This window comes from Zalophus californianus, chromosome 2 (genome assembly GCF_009762305.2).
Source record: "Zalophus californianus isolate mZalCal1 chromosome 2, mZalCal1.pri.v2, whole genome shotgun sequence".
NCBI classification, from domain to species: Eukaryota; Metazoa; Chordata; class Mammalia; order Carnivora; family Otariidae; genus Zalophus; species Zalophus californianus.
In genome coordinates, this window is record NC_045596.1 from 188,617,005 (window position 1) to 188,640,001 (window position 22,997).

General features: G+C 46.5%; 1 protein-coding gene across 1 annotated transcript; it reads right to left on the reverse strand.

Moving 5' to 3' along the window:
* Positions 1–13,023: 13,023 nt before the first annotated feature.
* On the reverse strand, positions 13,024–13,299 carry LOC118356755 (40S ribosomal protein S27-like). The gene has a single exon (XM_035726367.1). The coding sequence runs from the start codon at positions 13,297–13,299 to the stop codon at positions 13,024–13,026; it is 276 nt and encodes a 91-aa protein (XP_035582260.1).
* Between the last annotated feature and the right edge of the window lie 9,698 nt (positions 13,300–22,997).

Below are 22,997 nucleotides of genomic sequence, written 5' to 3' on the forward strand. Positions count from 1 at the left end.
GCTAAGTGAAAGAAACCAGATATGAATGACCACATGTTGTATGAATCCATATTATAGGAAATATTCAGGATAGGCAATTTATAGAGACAAAAAGTGTATTAGTGGTTGTCTACTTCTCGGGGTGACCAGTGGGAGGGGGGCTAGGGAGCGATGGCTAAAGAGCATGAGGTTTCTTTTTGGGGTGATAAAGATGTTTTAAGGTAGATCGCGGTAATAACTTCACACCTCCAAATATATTAGAAACCACTGAATTGTATATTTTAAATGGGGGAATTGTAGGGTGTATGAATTATATCTTAATAAAGCTGTTACCACAAAAGTGGTCTTTGGATTGGAATTTAATGGTAATACAATGAAAAAAAGAGAATTGATGGTGACTGTTTCCTGAAAACCCCAGTTTGCACCAGGACCGGAGCCCATATGCTTCTTAGTTATTAGACCCTAAATATCCTACATATTGGCTTGTTGGTCATTCCCTTCCTTGTGTGTAACTTCTTTACATTCTGGCGCAGCAAATGCCAGCCCAGCCAGACCGATTGTTCTAGAGGACAGGAGGACATCTTGGCATTCTAAAGCAAACTGGAAATTCTCTGCCTCCCCTTGTTAATCCTGCTAGCGCTCTCTGGAGCAGAAATGAGATCCATGGCTTCCCTGGCACTAGGCTGTCCTGCAGTCCTCTGAGAAAAATGCTGTGTGAATTCTGCCCCAGGTAGGTCTGCAAGCACGACGAGCAAATCCGAGACGACGAGACATGGTCAACTGCAGCCTGATGATCTCACAGCGCGGTCACAGCCACGGCTGTAGCGCTCCGTGCTCCCAGGTTTGGGCTGTTTTCCTTCTAGAGAGGCGCACACACATCTGTCTTTTGAAAATGTGTTTTTTTAGGGGCACCTGGGTGGCTCAGTTGGTTAAGGGTCTGCTTTCAGCTCAGGTCATGATCCTGGGGTCCTGGGATCGAGTCCCACATCAGGCTCCTTGCTCAGAGGGGAACCTGTTTCTCCCTTTCTCTCTCCCTCTGCCGCTCCCCCTGTTTGTGCTTGCTCTCTCAAATAAATAAATAAAATCTTTAAAAAATAATAATAAAATAAAAATGTGTTTTTTAAATGATGAACTTAAATAACTACACAGAGAAAGAACCCAATGATCGTTTACATTAAATTTATTTCCTTTTAAGTTATCTTGTAAGGTCTGTAGAATACTGACACGCTTTAAAGAATATATTTACACTCAGCATGTGCATGGCGCTTTCACCTTCTATCGTTGCTGAAATATTCAGACCTGAATACACTGACATGGTCCATGTGCTGGTTGTTAATGGCCACCGAGTATTTCAGATCACTGTACGATTTGCTCAGTCATTTCCCCTTTTCTGTGTGTCTGGCCCGTTTCCAGTTTTACACCATATTAAATAGCAACTGCTGTGTATATATTTGTACATATTAGGGTTTTTTCCTTAGGCATTATTTTCTTGTAGCATATTCCCAAAAGGGGAATTACTGGGTCAAAGAGTTCCATGGCTCTTGTTACATATTGTCCAATTTTTCTCAAGGAAGAGAAGAAGCACTGTAAAGAGCCACCAGCCGGGTATGCATGTGCTCATTTCCTTAAAGTCCTGCCAGCATTGTGCTTTATTCTAATTAAAAAAAAAAAAAAAGATTGTGCCTGCTTAATGGGAGATTGTTTTAAGTGACATTTGTATCATTGCTGGAGGTTGGAAATCCATCAGCTTGGCATGGGGCCAGACTTCCAAAGGTCTCTGTAGGGATCCCAGCAGGAAAGCCTGCCCTGAGCCACAGCCGGAGGAGAACATGCAGGCCAACGAAGAAGCACCCCACCAGCGTCCCGTTGTGGGTCCCCTTTAACACAAGCGACTTGTAAAGAACCTTGTACCACACGTGTGAGGCATACAGTTGGCGCTCCAAGAATGCAGGCTCCGCATATTCTGGCCCTGAGTGTAGAGGCTCCAAAACTTCTTTATGTTAGTGTAGACCTGCAAACTCTCCCTTAAGAGATCCCCCTTACCCACATTTCCAGAAGGTGGTTGGGGTCCGTCTGACAGGTTTGGGTTGTATGGAAATATGGATGGAATTGGAGATCCTTTGGTCCTGGAGGGGCACTCTAGGAAGCCACCGGGGGACTGGGAGTGTGGCTCTGTCCCTCCTTCTTCCCACTTGCAAAAAGAGAAAATTCCACCCTGTTTGCAGAGGCTGAGAGCCTACTGCAGTCAACTCTCTCCCCTGCAGCCAACGATGACCGGACCTAGAGCTGCCCCATGTTTCTGCGCCCGGAGCTCCCTGCAGATGGAGGTAGGATTTAACCCCCACGGCACGCGTGGCTGCTTCAGTTCTAGGCATGTTCTGGACTGTGGAGATTCTCGGGCTCAGCCCGCGATGATCCCAACTGGAGAGCCACTGATACCCTGTGGAGTTTCTTGCCTCCCAGCCTGCACACCTGCTGGTCCCTTGGGCAGGATGCCTTCCCCGCTCACTGCTCTCGCTCTCACTCATCCCTCTAATGGGGTTATTGTCTTTTCCAAGAAGCCCGTTCCTGACCGGCCGTTCTGGGTTAGGAGCTGCTGTCTGTGTTCCCACAGCATCCTGCCCTTTCTTCCTCCTCCCACGGGTCCCACGAGACTGTGGCAGCCACACCACGTTTCCCCGGGACCAGTGCAGTATCCGGTGCATGGTTCAATTTGGTGAAAGAATGGGTGAACGAATGAATGAGAGGATGAATTCATTAGCCCTGGGACTTACAGTGGACACAGGGTCAGCAATCCAGGGCTGCCCAGAAATCTGTGACACATTCGAGACAAGTGAGCCTGCCTGACTCCTGGGGCAGGAGCAAGGGGAGGGGCTGTCACCTTGCTAACAAGCTCCAAAGTAGCCCTCATAACCCAGTTTTCCTCCAGCTCGATCCAGTTCAGATGCAGTGCTAACCCTCCACCTTGGGATCATTAACTCTAATTGTAATAACAAAAACACACCTACCCGTGCGGTGGCCGATCTGACTGTGCCCATTTAAGGGAAGAAAAGAGGTGGCAGTCTCATTCTCAGAAGCACCGCCCCCCCGCCCCGCCCCAATCTCCTGCATCAGCTTGCATACCAGTCCCTTAATTACCCTCACCTCTTTAAACCCTGACCACGAAAACTTCTGGAGAGAAGGTGCCTTGAGAGCATGAGCTCCCCTTCTCCGTTCTCTGGCCACTGAATAAATTTACCTGCTTGCTGCCAAATACTGTTTGGTTATTTGGCAAACGGTATTGAATAGAGAAAGAAGCTACCTCTTTGGTGAAAGGGCTGGGGTCTGGTGGCAACTAATTCCACAGTTCTCTTCCAGCTTCAGTAAAATCAGGATCACTTCCTCCAAATGTTTTTCAGGCTATCATCTTTGTTCTCACAACTTTCATGAAATGAGACCAGAAAATAAAAAATTAACAAGAATCCATCAAGCACAACCTTATTTCGAGAAAGCAGCTTTCCTTTTTTTCTTTTAGACCCTACCAAACCTCACGCACGTACCCCATCCATTCGAGGTCCGAGTCCTCTCCTGATTACAGACATTATTAATGAGCAAATGGAAAGTTCTAGAATCCCTGGGCACGAGGCAGCCGTCCTTGTATGGGGTGGGAGGGAGCAGACATTCTAATCTGAGGTAACTGCAAGGAATACAAAACCGAACAAACAAGTAACAAGGGATTAGAGCTGAGACATGTGCTGAATCTAGGTCTAAGAACAAGGAAGGCAACACTGAGGGAGTGCCAACCAGTGCTGTCAAGAATGTATGCAGCGGAGAGGAGAGCAACAGGTGTGTTGGCCAAGCGGGAGCTGTGAGGTCAAAGCCTTGCGTCGAGTGGTCCTGGCAAAATGGTCTCAGAAGAACCAAATGCACTAGGAGTAGAAAAAGTTTCCAGAAAGGAATCCAATATGGCCATTGCCTTCTAAGCCTTCCTCAAGCATCCGGTCAGCAGGGAAGGCAGACAGAGAAACAGAGACCACTAGTCATACCCACAGAACGGACTGATGACCATCTGAACGGAAAAATGACCATCTAACTTTTTACAATGGCGGTAAATAACAATTAACTTTTCATTTGGCAGCTTGGACAGAATGCACATTAGTGTTCACTTAAGCGAAGAGGTTCCTTACTATGACTTTGATATTAAAAATGATATTAAAAAATGATATTAAAAAACCAATCTTTTAATGTAATCTCCCAAATTTTAAAGTTCCACATACTCTGTGGGAAAGAGATAAAATTAAAAATTTTTTGCAACAATGCTGTTTTGCAGAGTTTTTAATTGTCTTGGCCAAATTCAGATTCTTTAGAGAAGTAGTAGGTTAGGTGGGATATAAATTATAAATTATAAAATATAACTTTATAAATTATAAAATTTACTAAGTAAAACTCAACTCTCTTGATTCTACTATTCTGTCTCTACCATAAGTTGTAGCCATTTACAGTTAAAGTTTAATTTTTTTGGTATATCACATAATTGAAGACAATATGAACTACTATTTCTCAGGCAATTAGAGATCCTATTTGTTTTAATTATAATTTTCTAAAATAGAAAGTTTCTCAAACTGGGAATCATAGATGCTTACACATTTGCAAGATTTTATTTTTTAAAAAAGATTTTATTTATTTTTGCAAGGGAGAGGGGGAGAAGGCACAAGCGGGGGGTGGGGGAGGGCAGAGGGAGAAGCAGGTCCCCAGCCGAGCAGGGAGCCCGATGCGGGACTTGATCCCAGAACCCCAAGATCATGAACTGAGCTGAAGGTAGATGCTTAACCGACTGAGCCACCCAGGCACCCCATCTGCAAGATTTTAATTTTGTTGTTTTGTTTTATTGATACGTTTTTAAAACTTATTAAAGACGAAACTCACCAAGATAATTTACATTTGATATTTTTAGAAAAAGACTTTATGTTTCTTAAGTCCATGTGTTCTCAAATTGAGGTTCATGAACAAATTCTGAGAGAACTAAAAATTATTTCCCTATAAATTCCTTGAGTTTTGGAAACATGGCTGAAATATACATCCAAAGTCCATTCTAGTTTTGGGGCTAGCTTCAAATTAATGACATAACCGCTGTAGCTCATATTTTGTAGTATCTCTTCGGCATGAAACTAAATCCCTGGGTGTAAAAGATCTACTCCTACTTTTAATTTCTTGATGCATTTTTGTTTTTCCATGGCAGATCTTAGCATTTGCCAAGAGGGTTTTTTTCCCCCCTAGGACCATGGTTTTTGTTTTTTTTTTTTAATTTTTTATTGTTATGTTAATCACCATACATTACATCATTAGTTTTTGATGTAGTGTTCCATGATTCATTGTTTGTGCATAACACCCAATGCTCCACGCAGAACGTGCCCTCTTTAATACCCATCACCAGGCTAACCCATCCCCCCAACCCCCTCCCCTCTAGAACCCTCAGTTTGTTTTTCAGACTCCATCGTCTCTCATGGTTCGTCTCCCCCTCCAACTTACTCCCCTTCATTCTTCCCCTCCTGCTATCTTCTTCTTTTTTTTTTCTTAACATATATTGCATTATTTGTTTCAGAAATACAGATCCGTGATTCATCAGTCTCGTACAATTCACAGTGCTCACCATAGCACATACCCTCCCCGATGTCTATCACCCAGCCACCCCATCCCTCCCACCCCCCACCACTCCAGCAACACTCAGTTTGTTTCCTGAGATTAAGAATTCCTCATATCAGTGAGGTCATATGATACATGTCTTTCTCTGATTGACTTATTTCCCTCAGCATAACACCCTCCAGTTCCATCCACGTCATTGCAAATGGCAAGATCTCATTCCTTTTGATGGCTGCATAATATTCCATTGTGTATATATATCACTTCTTCTTTATCCATTCATCTGTCGATGGACATCTTGGCTCTTTCATCAGTTTGGCTATTGTGGACATTGCTGCTATAAATATCGGGGTGCACGTACCCCTTCGGATCCCTACATTTGTATCTTTGGGGTAAATACCCAGTAGTGCAATTGCTGGATCGTATGGTAGCTCTATTTTCAACTGTTTGAGGAACCTCCATACTGTTTTCCAGAGAGGCTGCACCAGCTTGCATTCCCACCAACAGTGTAGGAGGGTTCCCCTTTCTCCGCATCCCCGCCAACACCTGTCGTTTCCTGACTTAATTTTCGGCATTCTGACTGGTGTGAGGTGGTATCTCATTGAGGTTTTGATTTGGATTTCCCTGATGCCGAGCGATGTGGAGCATTTTTTCATGTGTCTGTTGGCCATTTGGATGTCTTCTTTGGAAAAATGTCTGTTCTCACGTCTTCTGCCCATTTCTTGATTGGATCATTTGTTCTTTGGGTGTTGAGTGTGAAAAGTACTTTATAGATTTTGGATACTAGCCTTTTATCTGATATGTCATTGGCAAATATCTTCTCCCATTCTGTCGGTTGTCCTTTGGTTTTGTGGACTGTTTCTTTTGCTGTGCAAAAGCTTTTTATCTTGATGAAGTCCCAAGAGTTCATTTTTGCCCTGGCTTCCCTTGCCCTTGGCGATGTTTCTAGGAAGAAGGTGCTGTGGCTGAGGTCGAAGAGGTTGCTACCTGTGTTCTCCTTTAGGATTTTGATGGACTCCTGTCTCACGTTTAGGTCTTTCAACCATCTGGAGTCTATTTTTGTGTGTGGTGTAAGGAAATGGTCCAGTTTCATTCTTCTGCACGTGGCTGTCCAATTTTCCCAACACCATTTGTTGAAGAGACTGTCCTTTTGCCATTGGACATTCTTTCCTGCTTTGTCAAAGATGAGTTGACCATAGAGTTGAGGGTCCATTTCTGGGCTCTCGATTCTGTTCCATTGATCGATGTGTCTGTTTTTGTGCCAGTACCATACTGTCTTGATGATGACGGCTTTGTAATAGAGCTGGAAGTCCGGAATTGTGATGCCGCCAGCTTTGCTTTTCTTTTTCAATATTCCTCTGGCTATTCGGGGTCTCTTCTGGTTCCATACAAATTTTAGGATTATTTGTTCCATTTCTGTGAAAAAAGTGGACAGTATTTTGATGGGGATTGCTTTGAATGTGTAGATTGCTCTAGGTAGCATTGACATCTTCACAATGTTTGTTCTTCCAATGCATGAGCATGGAACGTTTTTCCATTTCTTTGTGTCTTCTTCAATTTCTTTCATGAGTATTTTATAGTTTTCTGAGTACAGATCTTTTGCCTCTTTGGTTAAATTTATTCCTCAGTATCTTATGGTTTTGGGTGCAATTGTAAATGGGATCGACTCCTTGATTTGTCTCTCTTCTGTCCTGTTGTCTGGGTATAGGAATGCCACTGATTTCTGTGCATTGATTTTATATCCTGCCACTTTACTGAATTCCTGTATGAGTTCTAGCAGTTTTGGGGTGGAGTCTTTTGGGTTTTCCACATACAGTATCATATCATCTGCAAAGAGTGAGAGTTTGACTTCCTCCTTGCCGATTTGGATGCCTTTGATTTCTTTTTGTTGTCTGATTGCTGTGGCTAGGACTTCTAATACTATGTTGAATAGCAGTGGTGATAATGGACATCCCTGCCGCGTTCCTGACCTTAGGGGGAAAGCTCTCAGCTTTTCCCCATTGAGAATGATATTCGCTGTAGGTTTTTCATAGATGGCTTTTATGATATTGAGGTATGTACCCTCTATCCCTATACTCTGAAGAGTTTTGATCAAGAAAGGATGCTTTACTTTGTCAAATGCTTTTTCTGCATCTATTGGGAGGATCATATGATTCTTGTTCTTTCTTTTGTTAATGTATTGTATCACGTTCCATTGATTTGCGGATGTTGAACCAACCTTGCAGCCCAGGGATAAATCCCACTTGGTCATGGTGAATAATCCTTTTAATGTACTGTTGGATCCTGTTGGCTAGTATTTTGGTGAGAATTTTTGCATCCATGTTCATCAAGGATATTGGTCTGTAATTCTCCTTTTTGATGGGGTCTTTGTCTGGTTTTGGGATCAAGGTAATGGTGGCCTCATAAAATGAGTTTGGAAGTTTTCCTTCCATTTCTATTTTTTGGAACAATTTCAGGAGAATAGGTATTAATTCTTCTTTAAATGTCTGATAGAATTCCCCTGGGAAGCCGTCTGGCCCTGGGCTTTTGTTTGTTGGGAGATTTTTGATGACTGCTTCAATTTCCTTAGTGGTTATAGGTCTGTTCATGTTTTCTATTTCTTCCTGGTTCAATTTTGGTAGTTGATACATCTCTAGGAATGCACCCATTTCTTCCAGGTTATCTAATTTGCTGGCATAGAGTTGCTCATAATATGTTCTTATAATTGTTTGTATGTCTTTGGTGTTGGTTGTGATCTCTCCTCTTTCATTCATGATTTTGTTGATTTGGGTCATTTCTCTTCTCTTTTTGATAAGTCTGGCCAGGGGTTTTTCAATCTTGTTAATTCTTTCAAAGAACCAGCTCCTAGTTTCGTTGATCTGTTCTACTGTTCTTTTGGTTTCTATTTCATTGATTTCTGCTCTGATCTTTATTATTTCTCTTCTCCTGCTGGGTTTAGGCTTTATTTGCTGTTCTTTCTCCAGCTCCTTTAGGTGTAGGGTTAGGTTGTGTATTTGAGACCTTTCTTGCTTCCTGAGAAAGGCTTTTATTGCTATATACTTTCCTCTCAGGACTGCCTTTGCTGTATCCCAAAGATTTTGAAAAGTTGTGTTTTCATTTTCATTGGTTTCCATGAATTTTTTTTAATTCTTCTTTAATTTCCTGGTTGACCCATTCATTCTTTAGTAGGATGCTCTTTAGCCTCCATGTATTTGAGTTCTTTCTGACTTTCATCTTGTGATTGAGTTCTAGTTTCAAAGCATTGTGGTCTGAAAATATGCAGGGAATAATCCCAATCTTTTGGTAACAGTTGAGACCTGATTTGTGACCTAGGATGTGATCAATTCTGGAGAATGTTCCATGGACACTAGAGAAGAATGTGTATTCCGTTGCTTTGGGATGGAATGTTCTGAATATGTCCGTGAAGTCCATTTGGTCCAGTGTGTCATTTAAAGCCTTTATTTCCTTGTTGATCTTTTGCCTAGATGATCTGTCCATTTCAGTCAGGGGTGTGTTAAAGTCCCCCACTATTATTGTATTGTGGTCGATGTGTTTCTTTGCTTTTGTTATTAATTGCCTTATAAAAGTGGCTGCTCCCATGTTAGGGGCATAGATATTTACAATTGTTAGATCTTCTTGTTGGAAAGACCCTTTAAGTAAGATATAGTGTCCTTCTTCATCTCTTATTACAGTCTTTGTTTTAAAATCTAATTTGTCTGACATAAGGATTGCCACCCCAGCTTTCTTTTGGTGTCCATTAGCATGGTAAATAGTTTTCCACCCCCTCACTTTCAATCTGGGGGTGTCTTTGGGTCTAAAATGAGTCTCCTGCAGACAGCATATGGATGGGTCTTGTTTTTTAATCCAATCTGATAGCCTGTGTCTTTTGATTGTGGCATTGAGCCCATTTACATTCAGGGTAATTATTGAAAGGTATGAATTTAGTGCCATTATATTGCCTGTAAGGTGACTGTTACTGTATATTGTCTGTGTTCCTTTATGATCTATGCTGCTTTTAGGCTCTCTCTTTGCTTAGAGGACCCCTTTCAATATTTCTTGGAGGGCTGGTTTCGTGTTTGCAAATTCCTTTAGTTTTTGTTTGTCCTGGAAGCTTTTTATCTCTCCTTCAATTTTCAATGAGAGCCTAGCTGGATATAGTATTCTTGGCTGCATATTTTTCTCGTTTAGTGCTCTGAAGATATCATGCCAGTCCTTTCTGGCCTGCCAGGTCTCTGTGGATAGGTCTGTTGCCAATCTAATGTTTCTACCATTGTAGGTTACATATCTCTTCTCCCGAGCTGCTTTCAGGATTTTCTCTTTGTCTCTGAGACTCGTAAGTTTTACTATTAGATGTCAGGGTGTTGACCTATTTTTATTGATTTTGAGAGGGGTTCTCTGTGCCTCCTGGATTTTGATGCCTGTTTCCTTCCTCACACTAGGGAAGTTCTCTGCGATTATTTGTTCCAATGTACCTTCTGCCCCTCTCTCTCTTTCTTCTTCTTCTGGGATCCCAATTATTCTAATGTTGTTTCATCTTATTGTATCGCTTATCTCTCGAATTCTGCCCTCGTGATCCTGTAGTTGTTTCTCTCTCTTTTTCTCAGCCTCTTTATTTTCCATCATTTGGTCTTCTATATCACTGATTCTCCCTTCTGCCTCATTTATCCTAGCAGTTAGTGCTCCCATTTTTGATTGCACCTCATTAATAGCCTTTTTGATTTCGATTTGGTTAGATTTTAGTTCTTTTATTTCTCCAGAAAGGGTTTCTCTAATAACTTCCACGTTTTTTTCAAGCCCAGCTAGTATCTTTAACGTCATGATTCTGAACTCTAGGTCTGACATCGTACTAATGTCTGTACTGAGTAGGTCCCTGGCTGACAGTACTACCTCTTGTTCTTTTTGCTGAGGTGATTTTTTTCGTCTTGTCATTTTGTCCAGAGGAGAATAGATGAATGAGAGAACAACATGCTAACAGGTTAACAATGTCCCCAGCAAATATATTCTCTACAAATCAGAAAAGACCTGAAACCAGGGGAAAAGAAAGGGAAAGAAAGAAAAAAGAATGAGAAAAGAAAGAAAAAAAAAGAAAAAGATAAAAACAAAAACAGAACAATACAAAAAAAACCAGAATATGATCAAATATGATCAGGCTAGTGCATAGATCAGTGCCACACACTAGATTTTGGGTGTATTTTGGTCTGTTAGAAAAAAGTGCCTCCTATAATTTTAAAGGAAGAAAGACTTATATATGTACAAAATAAGGGTTGATACAATGAAGGGATGGAAGATGACTGTTAAGATGAAAATTATAAAAGATTTTATAAAAGGAATTGATAAGTTGTTTGAAAAAAGAAAGAAGATTTAAAAAAAAAAGAAAAAAAAAGGGAGAGAATGTGATCAGGCAGGAGACTAGAACAAAGCCATACACTAGTGATAAGGGTATATTTTGATCTGTTAGAAGAAACTGTATCTCAAAATTTTAAAGAGAGAACAACTTATATATATATGCCAAAAATAAGGGTAACTACTATGATGGATAAAATATGACTCTAAAAATGAAAAATAAAAAATGTTTTTTTAAAAAGGGATTGATAAAATCTTGGTTGAAAAGGGAACAAGAAAAATAAAAAAAAACAGTTAAAAAATTAACTTTGAAAAACTAATGAATCATGGTAAAAAAAGCCATGAATTCTATGTGCAGTATTCCCCTAGCGCTGGAGTTCTCCCGTTCTCCTTGATCTGTAACCTTGGTCTTGGCTGGCTGTTCTTGCCAATCTTCTGGGGGAGGGGCCTGTTGCCATGGTTCCCAAATGTCTTTGCCGGAGGCGGAATTGCCCCGCCCTTGTCGGTCCGGGCTAAGCAAGCTGCTCAGGTTTGCTCTCAGGAGCTTTTGTTCCCTGCAAGCTCTCGTACAGCTTTGGAGGACGAGAGTGAAAATGGTGGCCTCCCAATCTCCACCCAGAGAGCCGAGAACTCGGGGCCCCGCTCCTCAGTGCGCCCCCAGAGAAAAGCAGTCACTCCCGTCTCCCCGGTCTCCGGCCGCACTCCGTGCTCACCCGGCCTGTGACCGAGCGTTTCTCTCTCTGGCACCCGACCCCGTGTGGAGTCTCCAAACCCAGCAGATCCCTGCGGTGCGCTCCCGCGCCGCTCCTCCTGGGGGAGGGAGGGGAGTCTCCCCGGCTCTGCCGCTTGTTGGGTCCCTGCTGGAGGAGCAGTGGCCCGACTGGGCCGCGGATCACGGTTTATGGCAACCCCGAGCTGAGAGCCCGCGCTTCGGCTCCGTCTCTGCAGCCAGCTTCCCCGCTCCGATCCCTGGGAGCTCTGCCGCACTCAGGCACCCCCGGACTTTCTGTGACCCCGAGGGTCCTGAGACCACACTGTCCCGCGAGGGTTCCACCCCCCGCTTAGCCACTGCAGCGACGTCCCTCCGCGGAGCCGACTCCTAAAAGGTCCGATTTTGTACTCCGCGGCTCTAGCACTTGCCAGAAGCGGCCGATGGAGGCCCCCACCCCCGCCGTCTATCCTCCCGAATATCGCCTCGGGTTCACTTCTCCGCACGTCCTACCTTCCAGAAAGTGGTCGCTTCTCTGTTCAGAGAGTTGTTGCTACTCTCCTCTTCGATCCCCTGTTGAGTTCGTAGGTGTTCAGAATGGTTTGATCCCTATTCAGCTGAATTCCTGAGACCAGACGAAATCCAGGTCTCCAGCTCCTCTGCCATCTCGCTCCGCTCCCCCAGGACCATGGTTTTCTTCAGCGTTGTTAAAAATGCAAGTAGGAGTTGCGTGAATTCTGCAGGCGAATTAAAATGCATTTATCTTTTGCTTATTATAAGGGTTCTAGAACTGTTTGAAAGCTTCACACTGCCACCCTTACAAAAATAAATTCCAAATTATATAAGAGGTCATGAGTGCATTCACCAAATGCTGAAGGCACATGGGATAAAATTCAGATAAGGAAGGTCTACTATTCACAATACCTGACAGTGTGAGCTGGACCTTTAATAAGGAAATATCGAGGTTGAAGACAAAGAATTCCAATCTGGAATCACTCTCTATTGGCAAGGAATAAACCATTTAAAATTAATATTATTTAAATCCTGCCCAACTTCCTGGGCTAAGCTCAAAGATCACTTTCTTAGGGTTACCTTCCCAAATCGACCCATCACTTCCTTTTCCATAGCTGGCCCTGATCCCCTTGGAGGCATCTCCTGTAATCTGCTCCCGGCCTAAGGGACTCCCCATCTTTAACTTCTATATGAGTTATTAGGTGATATGTTGTCTCCCCTCTAAGATTACATATCGTTTTGTAAGGAGGGACCATATTCAGCTGCTCAGCGCATGCATTGCCCACAATACATATGTAACTGATTAGTTAACAAGTAATTTCCTTTATATATTATTATTATTTTTTTTAATCCAAAATCTGTTAATTGGGATAGTTTCCCACTCATTTTGATTCAGGGTGCATGAAGTGCTGCTTCTGTCTGGAGGAGCATCCTTCTATAAGCCTCGCTTTTCCCCCAACAGCCTGGCAAAGGAGCCAACACACCAAACTACCGTGTGTGCTAAACGCGGTGGTGAGTGTGTCGCATCCTGAGCACTTCATGTCCACAGAGGAGGTAGGGCTCTGCACCAGGCGCTTCCTCTTGTGCTTCCTCTTCTCCTCTTCTGGGGACAGGTGGAGGCAGTCCTTCGTGGTCCTTCGCGAGGGGCATGTTCTCATGGGGTGGAAAGAACCAGTAATTTCTTAGATGTGAAGTGTTGCTTGTGGGTCATACTCCAGACTCAAGAGGACCACAGCCACGCATCTGTGTGTGAGGCAGACCCACTGCTGTGATGCTTGTCATCTGGTTCGTTCTCTGGAAATACTGGAGCAATGAGGGGCTGATGAGGATGGCAGGTCCCCACACAAACTTTGAAAGCACCAGACTCTCTCTTCATCCACCTCGGCCCCTCATCTGGGCCAGACACGGTAGTGGTGCAGAGAAAGCTCATCCTGCCACTCCAACCCCAACCCCAAATCCCTTTCCAAAGTCTAAAATTCTTAGTGTGACATGACTCATTCATTCATTCAACAAATATTTACAGGGCACCTGCTATACACAGGGACTTGCCTCTGATAGGCCCCGGAGACCCAGTGGTGAACAGACAAACCCCTGTCCTGCAGGAGCTCGCGTTCTAGTAAGGAGAGAGGATAGTGAGCAAACGTGTCTCGAGAGGGGCCGGGGGAGGCGGGGCGGGAGGGGTGAGTTGAGCTGGACCCCATGTTTGTACACTTGGGGTCCACGAACTCCAACAAGGGGGCTCTTGAAAATGGGGGGAAAAAACGACATTTTCTACAGACTTCTAACCCAAATGTACCATTTCCTTTAACGATGAACGTGAGCAACATACCACACAGAGGTTTAGTAGCACAGGTGGTTTGACACCGAGGGAAACCACGTTTTCATATTATATTGCAGTGTTACAGATACGCTGAAATTGTTAACACTTGTTGCTGTCTGGAAACTCTGGTCCCCGTAACCCCTCTGCTAGATCTTGTTACTTCATGAGTTAATAAAGAAGCACATCTATTACCATTTAGAAAAGTATTTTGATAACTGGATTCCAATGTAATTAGCTTCCTTTGTCAACTTATGTATTTCATCTTTTTATTGCATTCTTTTCTATTTTATGCACTATTCTGGAGGGGCGCCTGGGTGGCTCAGGCAGTTAAGCATCTGCCTTCGGCTCAGGTCATGATCCCAGGGTCCTGGGATCAAGCCCCACATCAGGCTCCCTGCTCCGCGGGGAGTCTGCTTCTCCCCCTCCCTCTGCTTCTCTCCCTGCTCATGCTCTCTCTCTCTCTCTCTCTCTCTGTCAAATAAATAAATAAAATCTTAAAAAAAATTATTCTGGGGGCACCTGACTGGCTCAGTTGGTGGAGCATGTGACTCTTGATCTCAGGGTTGTGAGTTCAAGCCCCACGTTGGGTGTAGAGATTACTTAAGAATAAAATCTTTTAACCCCCCCAAAACAACCACCCCCCTCCATATTATTCTGAAAGGAATTCATAGGCCTCGTGTAAATGCGCAATGAAGCCCTGAGCCCAGCCTTCCCCTGGTGGCTGCCCCCGGCCTCCCCAGCCTGGGAGTCTGCTGGGACCACGGATCAGTGGGCCTCACACATTCTGTTCCTTCTGCCTGGCAGCCTGTTCCTCTCTGCCCTGTAGGCTCCCATTCGCATGGCCCTGAAGCATCACCCACTCCGGGAAGCCTCCCTGACTGTGCATACGGGACTCTCAGCAAGTGTCCGGTGTCCTTTCCCTCCGCCCCTCCCTCCACAGCATCACGTGGCCTCCCATCCTCTCTGCTTGTCCACGTCTCTGAATGGTCCATGGGCTGCTTCACAGAGAGGACCGCTCTTCTCCATCTCTGACTCCCTGTGCCTCATGTGCCTGATGTGCTTGTGATAGGCACTCAAGGTGGGGACACCTGGTGCTGGAAGGAACGAATGGACTCATGGATGGGCCAAAGGATGGATAAATGTAAAGATTTGGGGCTGATGCAAAGTATTTCACATTTGCGATCTCTTTAATCCATTTTCCTCCTTTTCGAACTAAGGTTTTCCTTTCAGTTATCTTTGTGCTGGTAATCTCTATAACCTTGTCCCAAAGTAGCATCCTAGGGAACCTTGGCAAGAGACACAGACTCTGGATCCAGCCTCCCAGCCTCAGCCACAGGTCGGGCAGGTGGGTCAGTGGCCACAGGAACCACAGTTGGTGACCCGGGTATCTGATCCTCTTCATCTGCAGACCAGTGAGACGGTCGCATGGAACTGCCACAAATGGCTCCACGTGAGAGAGGGGCTCCCCCACGAGACGTCCATTCCCTTGAGTCTAAGGAGAAAGAGCGTGTTTCACGGGCAGGAGAGCTGAGCCAAGCCTGTCTGCCAAGCTTTTTCCAGTGGCAGAGGCACCAGTTTTATTCTCTTAATTTTTATTTTTTTAAAGATTTTATTTGTTTGAAAGAGAGAGAGAGAGAGAGAGCGCGCCCAGAGGGGGAGGGAGAAGCAGGCTCCCTGCTGAGCAGGGAGCCTGATGTTGGACTTGATCCCAGGACCCTGGGATCATGACCGGAGCTGAAGGCAGACGCTTAACGACTGAGCCCCCCAGGTGTCCCTCTTCCATTTCCTTCCAATAAACCTTAGCTTCATGGAAAAGTCTCACTCTCTGCGTGGGGGTGGGTGGGAATCCATGTAAATGTTCTGAAGTAAGACCATTCTTACGAGTATTAGGTGTAGGGGATTTTCAGAGGTGATTTGTATTGACAGTGAAATGGTGCTTCCTTGGGGGAGGGGCAGCCTTCTGGAAGGCTCCACGGCTAGGCACAGTGGCTGCCACTTCTCCCGTGTAGACAGGCAAGCCAGCCCCTTTTGCTAGCAGCCTCCAAGCGGTGAACAGGTATATGGAGAGACCATGCCGTTGAAACCGACCTCTGTGCTTCAGAGCCAAAATATGACTCGAAGATGGAATTTGGGGTAGAGAGGAACAACAGCTTTATTGCTTTGCCAGGCGCAGGAGGCTGCCGCAGGCTCTGGCCCAGAAAACCTGCAAGCCCACCTCCAGGAAGGCGCTGGGGGGCTTTATAGGGAAATGCAGGATTTCGCTGGTTTCCACGGGAATGGGGCCCTTGCTGCCAGCCCCCTTTGTCATGTCTCACAGTGGTGCCCGGCTCCTGACACAAACAGCCGGCAGAGGGAGATGGGGAGGTTTGAGGAAGGGAGGAAAAGGGTTACTTTCAGCTCCGGCTTCGCCGAAGCCTTCATGCAGCCAATTTCTGTTCCACTTTATGCTTTTCATCGGTTGCAATAAACAGGAATTTATGAAGGAAGAGGCCATGACAAAATATATCCCTGGAATACAAGGCTTTCCTTTGCAAGGAGATTGACAAGGGACACCTCCTTCAGACTCCCTCAGCAAGCATCTTGTTTTCGGGACACCGGAATGGAACAACCTGTAGCGAGAACAAAGAGCCTTGTGTTGGGAAAGCCACGTGTAGCTGGCAGTGGCAGGCGCACTTCTGTGGGGAGACCTAGGGATGCGCTCCCCTCCTACGGACCCTCTGGCCAGGCCAGGCTCAGCGGCGAGCGGCGGGCTGGGGGTGCGGGCTTGGCCCTCAGCTGGACCTACCCATCCGCCGGCGCTCCAGGCCGCTGTCAAGGCTTAGGGACCCAGTCGGCTGCTAAGATGGGTCCCCAGGTAGGCTCACTGCTCTGGAAAGGTCTGTAAGCAAGTGACCCGAGCTCGTCAGCTCTGCTCCACTCTCTTTGAGATTGGGGGTTCAGGCCTGATGGAAGCAGAGCTCTTCCTGCCCCCCGCCGTGCCCCAAGACCCACCTGCCCCGAGAAAAGCCTTCCTCCTCCCCCCGCCTAAGGGGACGCCCACCTTGTGGTGGTGATTTCTAGCCCCTTCCTGGTGAGGTCTGAGTGTCATGGCCCTGCCAGACTGGGTCAGTAAACACCTGTTCAACACATGACTGAGAACTCTTCAGTTTTCTAGAGCCTGCTTTTTGTTTAAAGAGAGGGAACAGGGGCTCCTGGGTGGCTCAGTCATTAAGCGTCTGCCTTCGGCTCAGGTCATGATCCCGGGGTCCTGGGATCGAGCCCCGCCTCGGGCTCCCTGCTCCGCGGGAAGCCTGCTTCTCCCTCTCCCCCTCCTCCTTGCTTGTGAGCTCTGTCAAATAAATAAATAAAATCTTAAAATAAATAAAAAAATATAAAGAGAGGGAACAGAATTGACAGCTCCCTTATTCTCTGTCAGTGGTGCTCCCCGTAATGACCTCAGGCAAACTGGACCCAGGCAGCGATGCAAATTCAGATTTTACCTTTTGTTCCCAGAAAGTCCTCATTCTGTGACTCCGGGCTAAGGCTGGTGCGGGTCCTTCGGCTGATGTTTCCTTCAAAGTCATTTGGTCACAGAGTCCAGAGCTCCCTAAGGGAGGGGAACGCTGATCCCGTGGGGCCTCCAACCTCCACGAGCGAGTCCAGGAACTTGTCAGCGGGAGTCTACACCCAGGCTTTCCGAGAGTCAGCCACAGAATCAGAAAGGATGTAAGTGGATCCTGCAGGCACTGCCCGGACTGATGGCAATCCCAGTGATCCTACTAATCTACCAAAGGCTTCAAGAGTGCCACGTACCGTGTCCACCCTGGAGGCCCTCCCGCTTAGCGAACCTCGGCTTTTCTTGCCTTTCGCCCTTTCTGTGAGGAAGCTCATCCCAGCCCAGGGCTTTGACTCTTCTTCACTGGTCTCTCTTGAAACTCCATCTGCAGCCCCAGCTTCTCCCCTGGGCACGAGACCCAGAAAGCCGTAGGGACGTACCGCAAGCACATCGACTCAGCTCTGCCTGAACCCACCCTGCCACCGGGGCCAACTGCTGCCCGCGAGCTCCCGTCTTGGTTAAGAGTGTCACGGTCCATATATTAACATTGAGAGCTCTTCCTCTCCACGTTACAGATCACAGGGGTTAGTGACTACAGCGACCTTGACTATCTCTTCTTGCATGTTCATTTTCACTGCTCTTGCCCTAGATTAGACCCTCATGGTGTTGCGTTTACTACTGAAGAAGCTTCTAACTGGTCTCTATCTCTCTAGCTCATCATCAGTGTCTCGCTTCAAATCATTCCTAGAAGGGCAAGACTGTGTGTTTCTCTCTCTCTCTCTCTGTTTTTTTTTTAAGTAGGCTCCACGCCCAGTGCAGAGCCCAACACAGAACCTTGAACTCATGACCCTGAGATCAAGAGTCAGATACTTAAACAACTAAGCCACCCAGGTGCCCCCAAGACTGTGCATTTCTCTCCCTCTCTCTCTCTTTATAGTAGGCTCCACGCCCAGCGCAGAAGCCAACTGGGGGTTTGAACTCATGACCCTGAGATCAAGAGCTTACCTATCAAGAGTCGGATACTTAACCGACTGAGCCACCCAGGTGCCCCCAAGACTGTGCCTTTCTTAATCAGGGCCAAGCACAGCGCCTCACCCATAGTAGCTGCTCAATAAATATTTGTTGAATAACTGAATGACGGTGACCCCGGCTGGTGTTTCTAATGTCCCCTCCCCTCATTCCCTGTGCACCTCATCCACCCTCAGGCTGCTCGTCAGGATGTGGGAAGAGGGGCTGGGATGGTCCCACCATGGCCTTGGCCTTGAGTTTGCTCCTGTCACCATCCACCTGGGGTCTCGCCCTCCCGCCCCACCCTGCCCAGTTTCTACGCATGGCAGGAGCTCGGTTCACATTTGCAAGGACTTTGGTCTCCCAGAGAAAGGACAAGTGCTCCGAGGACTGGGGCACAGCTGGGGATTGGACTCCTGCCGGAACCCGGCAGCCTAGGAGAGCAGAGGCCAGGTCTCCCACTTGCCCCTGGTCCTAAGCATGTGGGTGGGTGCTTCAGGCCTCAGCCCCCCTGTGAAATGAAGCTGCTGCGGTGTCGGGAGTCCCCAGACACTCACCTCCTCAAGAGTCGAGGTCAAGGTCGTCCCACCTGTTAACTGGAATTTAGCCGGGAGGGCGGTGAGTCTAGACGAATGCTTGGAGAGGACTTGCAAAGAAAAAGAGCCCAGTTAATCCCGAGATAGGGGGCTTTCCATTTCTTTTGTGTAGCGGGTGGAGACGTGTCTCGGGCCCGGTCGGGTCCCACGTTCCTCCCGGTGAAGCCCCTTTGCTGTAGCGGTTTCTACCTTCCCGTCTCAGGCAGTCGGTGGGGTGCCGTGGGTCCCTGGTCCGAGGAGGAGGCACGGTTATCTGTGACTGCTGGGAACAGGCAAAGCTTCTGGACGAGATGGGGAGGCGGTCGGGACACCGGGCAGAGATTGCTTTTTACAGTATTAAAATGAGTAAGGGTTAGATGAGCTTTGGTGTTAGATGGGTTTGGGCTTCCCTTTCCGCTCTCTGTCTGGGAGGCTAATTGGCTTAGTGAAGCCTCCGATTCCTTATCTGTTAAATGGAGGTAGGAAGGTGCCTACATCGCCGAGTTCTTGTAAGGATAAGGAAGATGAGGCAGATAAAGTCCTGATCCTAATGCCTGGCGAGCCATGAGTGCTCAGGAAATACTGGCTATTCCTATGACCCTTTAATGTGTCTTGCGCTCCTATCGGCCTTCACTCTCCAGAAGGGAGAGCTCACAGGATTCTGGAAGCATGAGTCCTCGCCAGGCTTGCAACAACATCTCGGCTGGGGCTTCGGAAGACAGAAACATCAGCTACCCGGGCTTTCAGAAACGCTCCACCCCCACACCCCCTGGCGATGAGAAAGTTTTTGATGTCCTTCTCCGCCCCCCCCCCCCCTTTTTTATTCCAATGGGCAAGGACTGGAACTTTTTCCTTTTTCTCTCTTCCCAAAATTGTTTGGTGAAAGTTTCAGGGGCACTCAACTAATAGATTGCCTGGCAATTATAAATCAAACCAATCAAGTAATTGATAAGTACTGCGAATTTTAACACAATTTTTTTTTTTTTTAAACCGTCAATGTTTTAAATGTCTGGGGACCTGAGAGCCTCAGAGCTGGTGCTGTTTGGGAGGAGATTGGACCAGAGAAGCGTAAGGGGGACGTCACTTCAAGCAGAACAGCAAAACTCAAGAGGTAGGTGGTGAAGGAAGGGGGTTGGCCAAGTCTAAACCAGACTGATGGCCTTTCCACCTTGTCTGAGGCCCTGAGGCTGAGTTTCAGTGGGGGTTGTGGGCTCAGCCAATGATTCTGAGGGGTCTCAGGCACGAGCTCCTGGTGGCAAAGCCCAGGGTCTTGGTTCTCAAATGGTAAGCATCAGAATGTTTGAAGGTTCCTGCAGGAGATGGTTAGCGTGCAGAATCCTGCAACCCCAGCTCCCTCGAGAGATTCTGAGCTGTGATGTGATCTGTGATTCACGTCTGGGATGTGCTGGAGCTGTCTCATGCTGGCTCCAGCGAGCCGAGGGTTAATTTTTCAGGCATTTTGGGAGTGGGTTGTTAAACACAGCCGTCTTTAAAATCGAATTATAGAAACTTACAATTAAATTATATTAAAAACAAAAGTATTTATTAATACTCGGGATTATCATTGCCTGATGATTTTAATTCAGTTCTTACCTATGCTCTTGAGGTTATTTATGTCCGTTGTATCTGTTTGGTAGCAATACCATGTAGTGGTAGCTGCAGTGTATCTCTTCCCAACTCTACCTTCTGTGACTTCACATTGGTAGCCTGGGATTGGTTACAGCAAGAGTATTGACGCCATGCAAATTGGCAAAGCCTATAAACCAGGGTTCCCACAACCCAAGAGCTGCTGCTAAATGTTTACGAGCACACCCCTGGGGGCAGGACCCAAAAATCAAGCTGGAATAAGCCCCTCAGGTGGCTCTGAATCCCATGGCCTTCTTGGATCAACATTGCTTGGTAGTGTAGACTCGGGGATCCAGCCCCAGCCTACCTCTGTGCTCTGGGAAAAAAATTTAGGCGCCTGCATCCAAAGCTCTGTAAATGACCTCGTGACCATGGACAAGGTACTTGCCTCTGTGTGCTTCAGTCCCGTCATCTATAAAATGGGTCTGCTGCTAGGTGCCTCCCGCATTCAGTGCTTGAGGGGATGAAATGAGCTAACGTATGTTCAAGTCTTCAGAACGGTGCCTGGGAAGTAGAAGGCACTTGATAATAGTTACCTATCCTTACCCTCTGACAAAAGGAAAAAAGCTTAGTCCAGCAGAGGCTTCCCCCCCTTTTATAACATTTATTTTTCAGGGCACCTGGGTGTCTCAGTCGGTTGAGCGTCTGCCTTTGGCTCAGGTCATGATCCCGGGGTTCTGGGATCGAGCCCCGCATCGGGCTCCCTGCTCGGCGGGGGGTCTGCTTCTCCCTCTGCTTGTGCTCTCCCTCTCTCTCTCACAAATAAATCAATAAAATCCCTCTGTTCTCCCCCTGCTTGTGCTCTCTCTCTGTCAAATAAATAAATTAATTTAAAAAAATATATATATATAACATTTATTTGTCTTCTTTTGAGAATCCTGCACGGGTTGTAGAACATTTAGAAAAACAAAAATAATGAAAATGAAGGAATGGAAAAGTCTCCATCTTTAGGACCCAGTAAACATTTGGGTGCACCTCCAGCCCTTCTGTCATTTTCCCAAACCTAGAATATGTCCTTCTTGACACCCTTCCGGAATAGGACACTCTTGTTTGCTAACTCATGATGTGTGGGCAACATTTTCTATCACTGGTCATGCTCAGATAAACCAGGACGGGCTGTGTCATCAGCATTACAAAAGGTAACTGGCCGTGGGATGGGCATCTGGGATGGGCATCTGGGATGGGCATCTGTCACCCTGCCGGGATTCTGTGTTTACCTTCATTATCATTTAGAAGGACCGACCTCATTCATTTATTAAACAAATATTTGTTGAGCGCAAGGCAGTGTGCTTTGGTTGCTAGGAAGACCACGGGGTGTCTTGTCTTTATTGGTGAGCTCATCGTATTAATAGTGAGAATCTCTATACAGCAGGACAGGGAATATTTAAAAAAAAACGAAATAAATTATAGGTTTCTTTTGATCAAAAAAATTGCGTTTGGCGGGAGGAACCCCTTTGTCTTTACTCTTAGGTCAAAGTGACAGGGAAGCTAAGCACCTGTTAGAAGAAGTCCTGATTCTCCTCTTTATCACATGCCGGAGTGCTTGCTGGGGGTGGGGTGCCCAGGGGGTTTGTAGTCTGTTGGTGCCCTCCTGTCTCACAAATGCTGGTTCTTAGGGTCTTAGGATATTTTTCCTCCAAGATGCCAAATGAAGCCGACTACTTCCTCTTGTGCTCCCCCCACTGCTCGGGGGGTGGGGGTCGGCACGCTGGGCCTGTTGGGAGATGGGCAGTCTTTCCAGAGCTAAGGGTTTTTTTTTTTTTTTTAGGGTAATTTTGAGATCACAGGATTTGTGTGTCTCCACAGACTTTAGACTCTAATGTTCTCAAAAGCGAACATGCCCTGCCCTCCCCCCGTCCCCGCCTCTCTTCAATCTCTCTTCTTGCACACCTTCCCCTGCAGCAGGCTTGCCCCCTGCCACGGGTCACCTGCTGCTGTGGTTTGGCCTCAGGTGGGCTTGTCCTTGCGGCTTCTGTGTCTTAGATGATACAGAGAAACTCACCACCCAAGGCCCAGCTAGGTCTCTAAACTGTAAAAATGATCCCATCATACCCTTGCTTAGAATCCTTCCAAGGCTCTTCATGATCTATAACTCCGAATGATTTAGCTTGCATAACTGTGCCCCAGGTCCCAGCCTCACCTTCTAGGGGCTCCCTCACTCTCCTGCCGTGCCCCACCCACCATCTTTCAGGAGCAACCCCAAGCACCCGAGCTTGCCTCCCTCCCCTGAAGCAGCCATCCTTGCCTTACGTGGCACCGTCTCTGTTAGTCTTCCCCTTTGGGCTGGTCTCG

Excerpts from the sequence above, each read along its gene's own strand:
- LOC118356755 (XM_035726367.1), bottom strand. The coding sequence starts at position 13,299 with ATGAGAACATGCCCCTCGCGAAGGACCACGAAGGACTGCCTCCACCTG.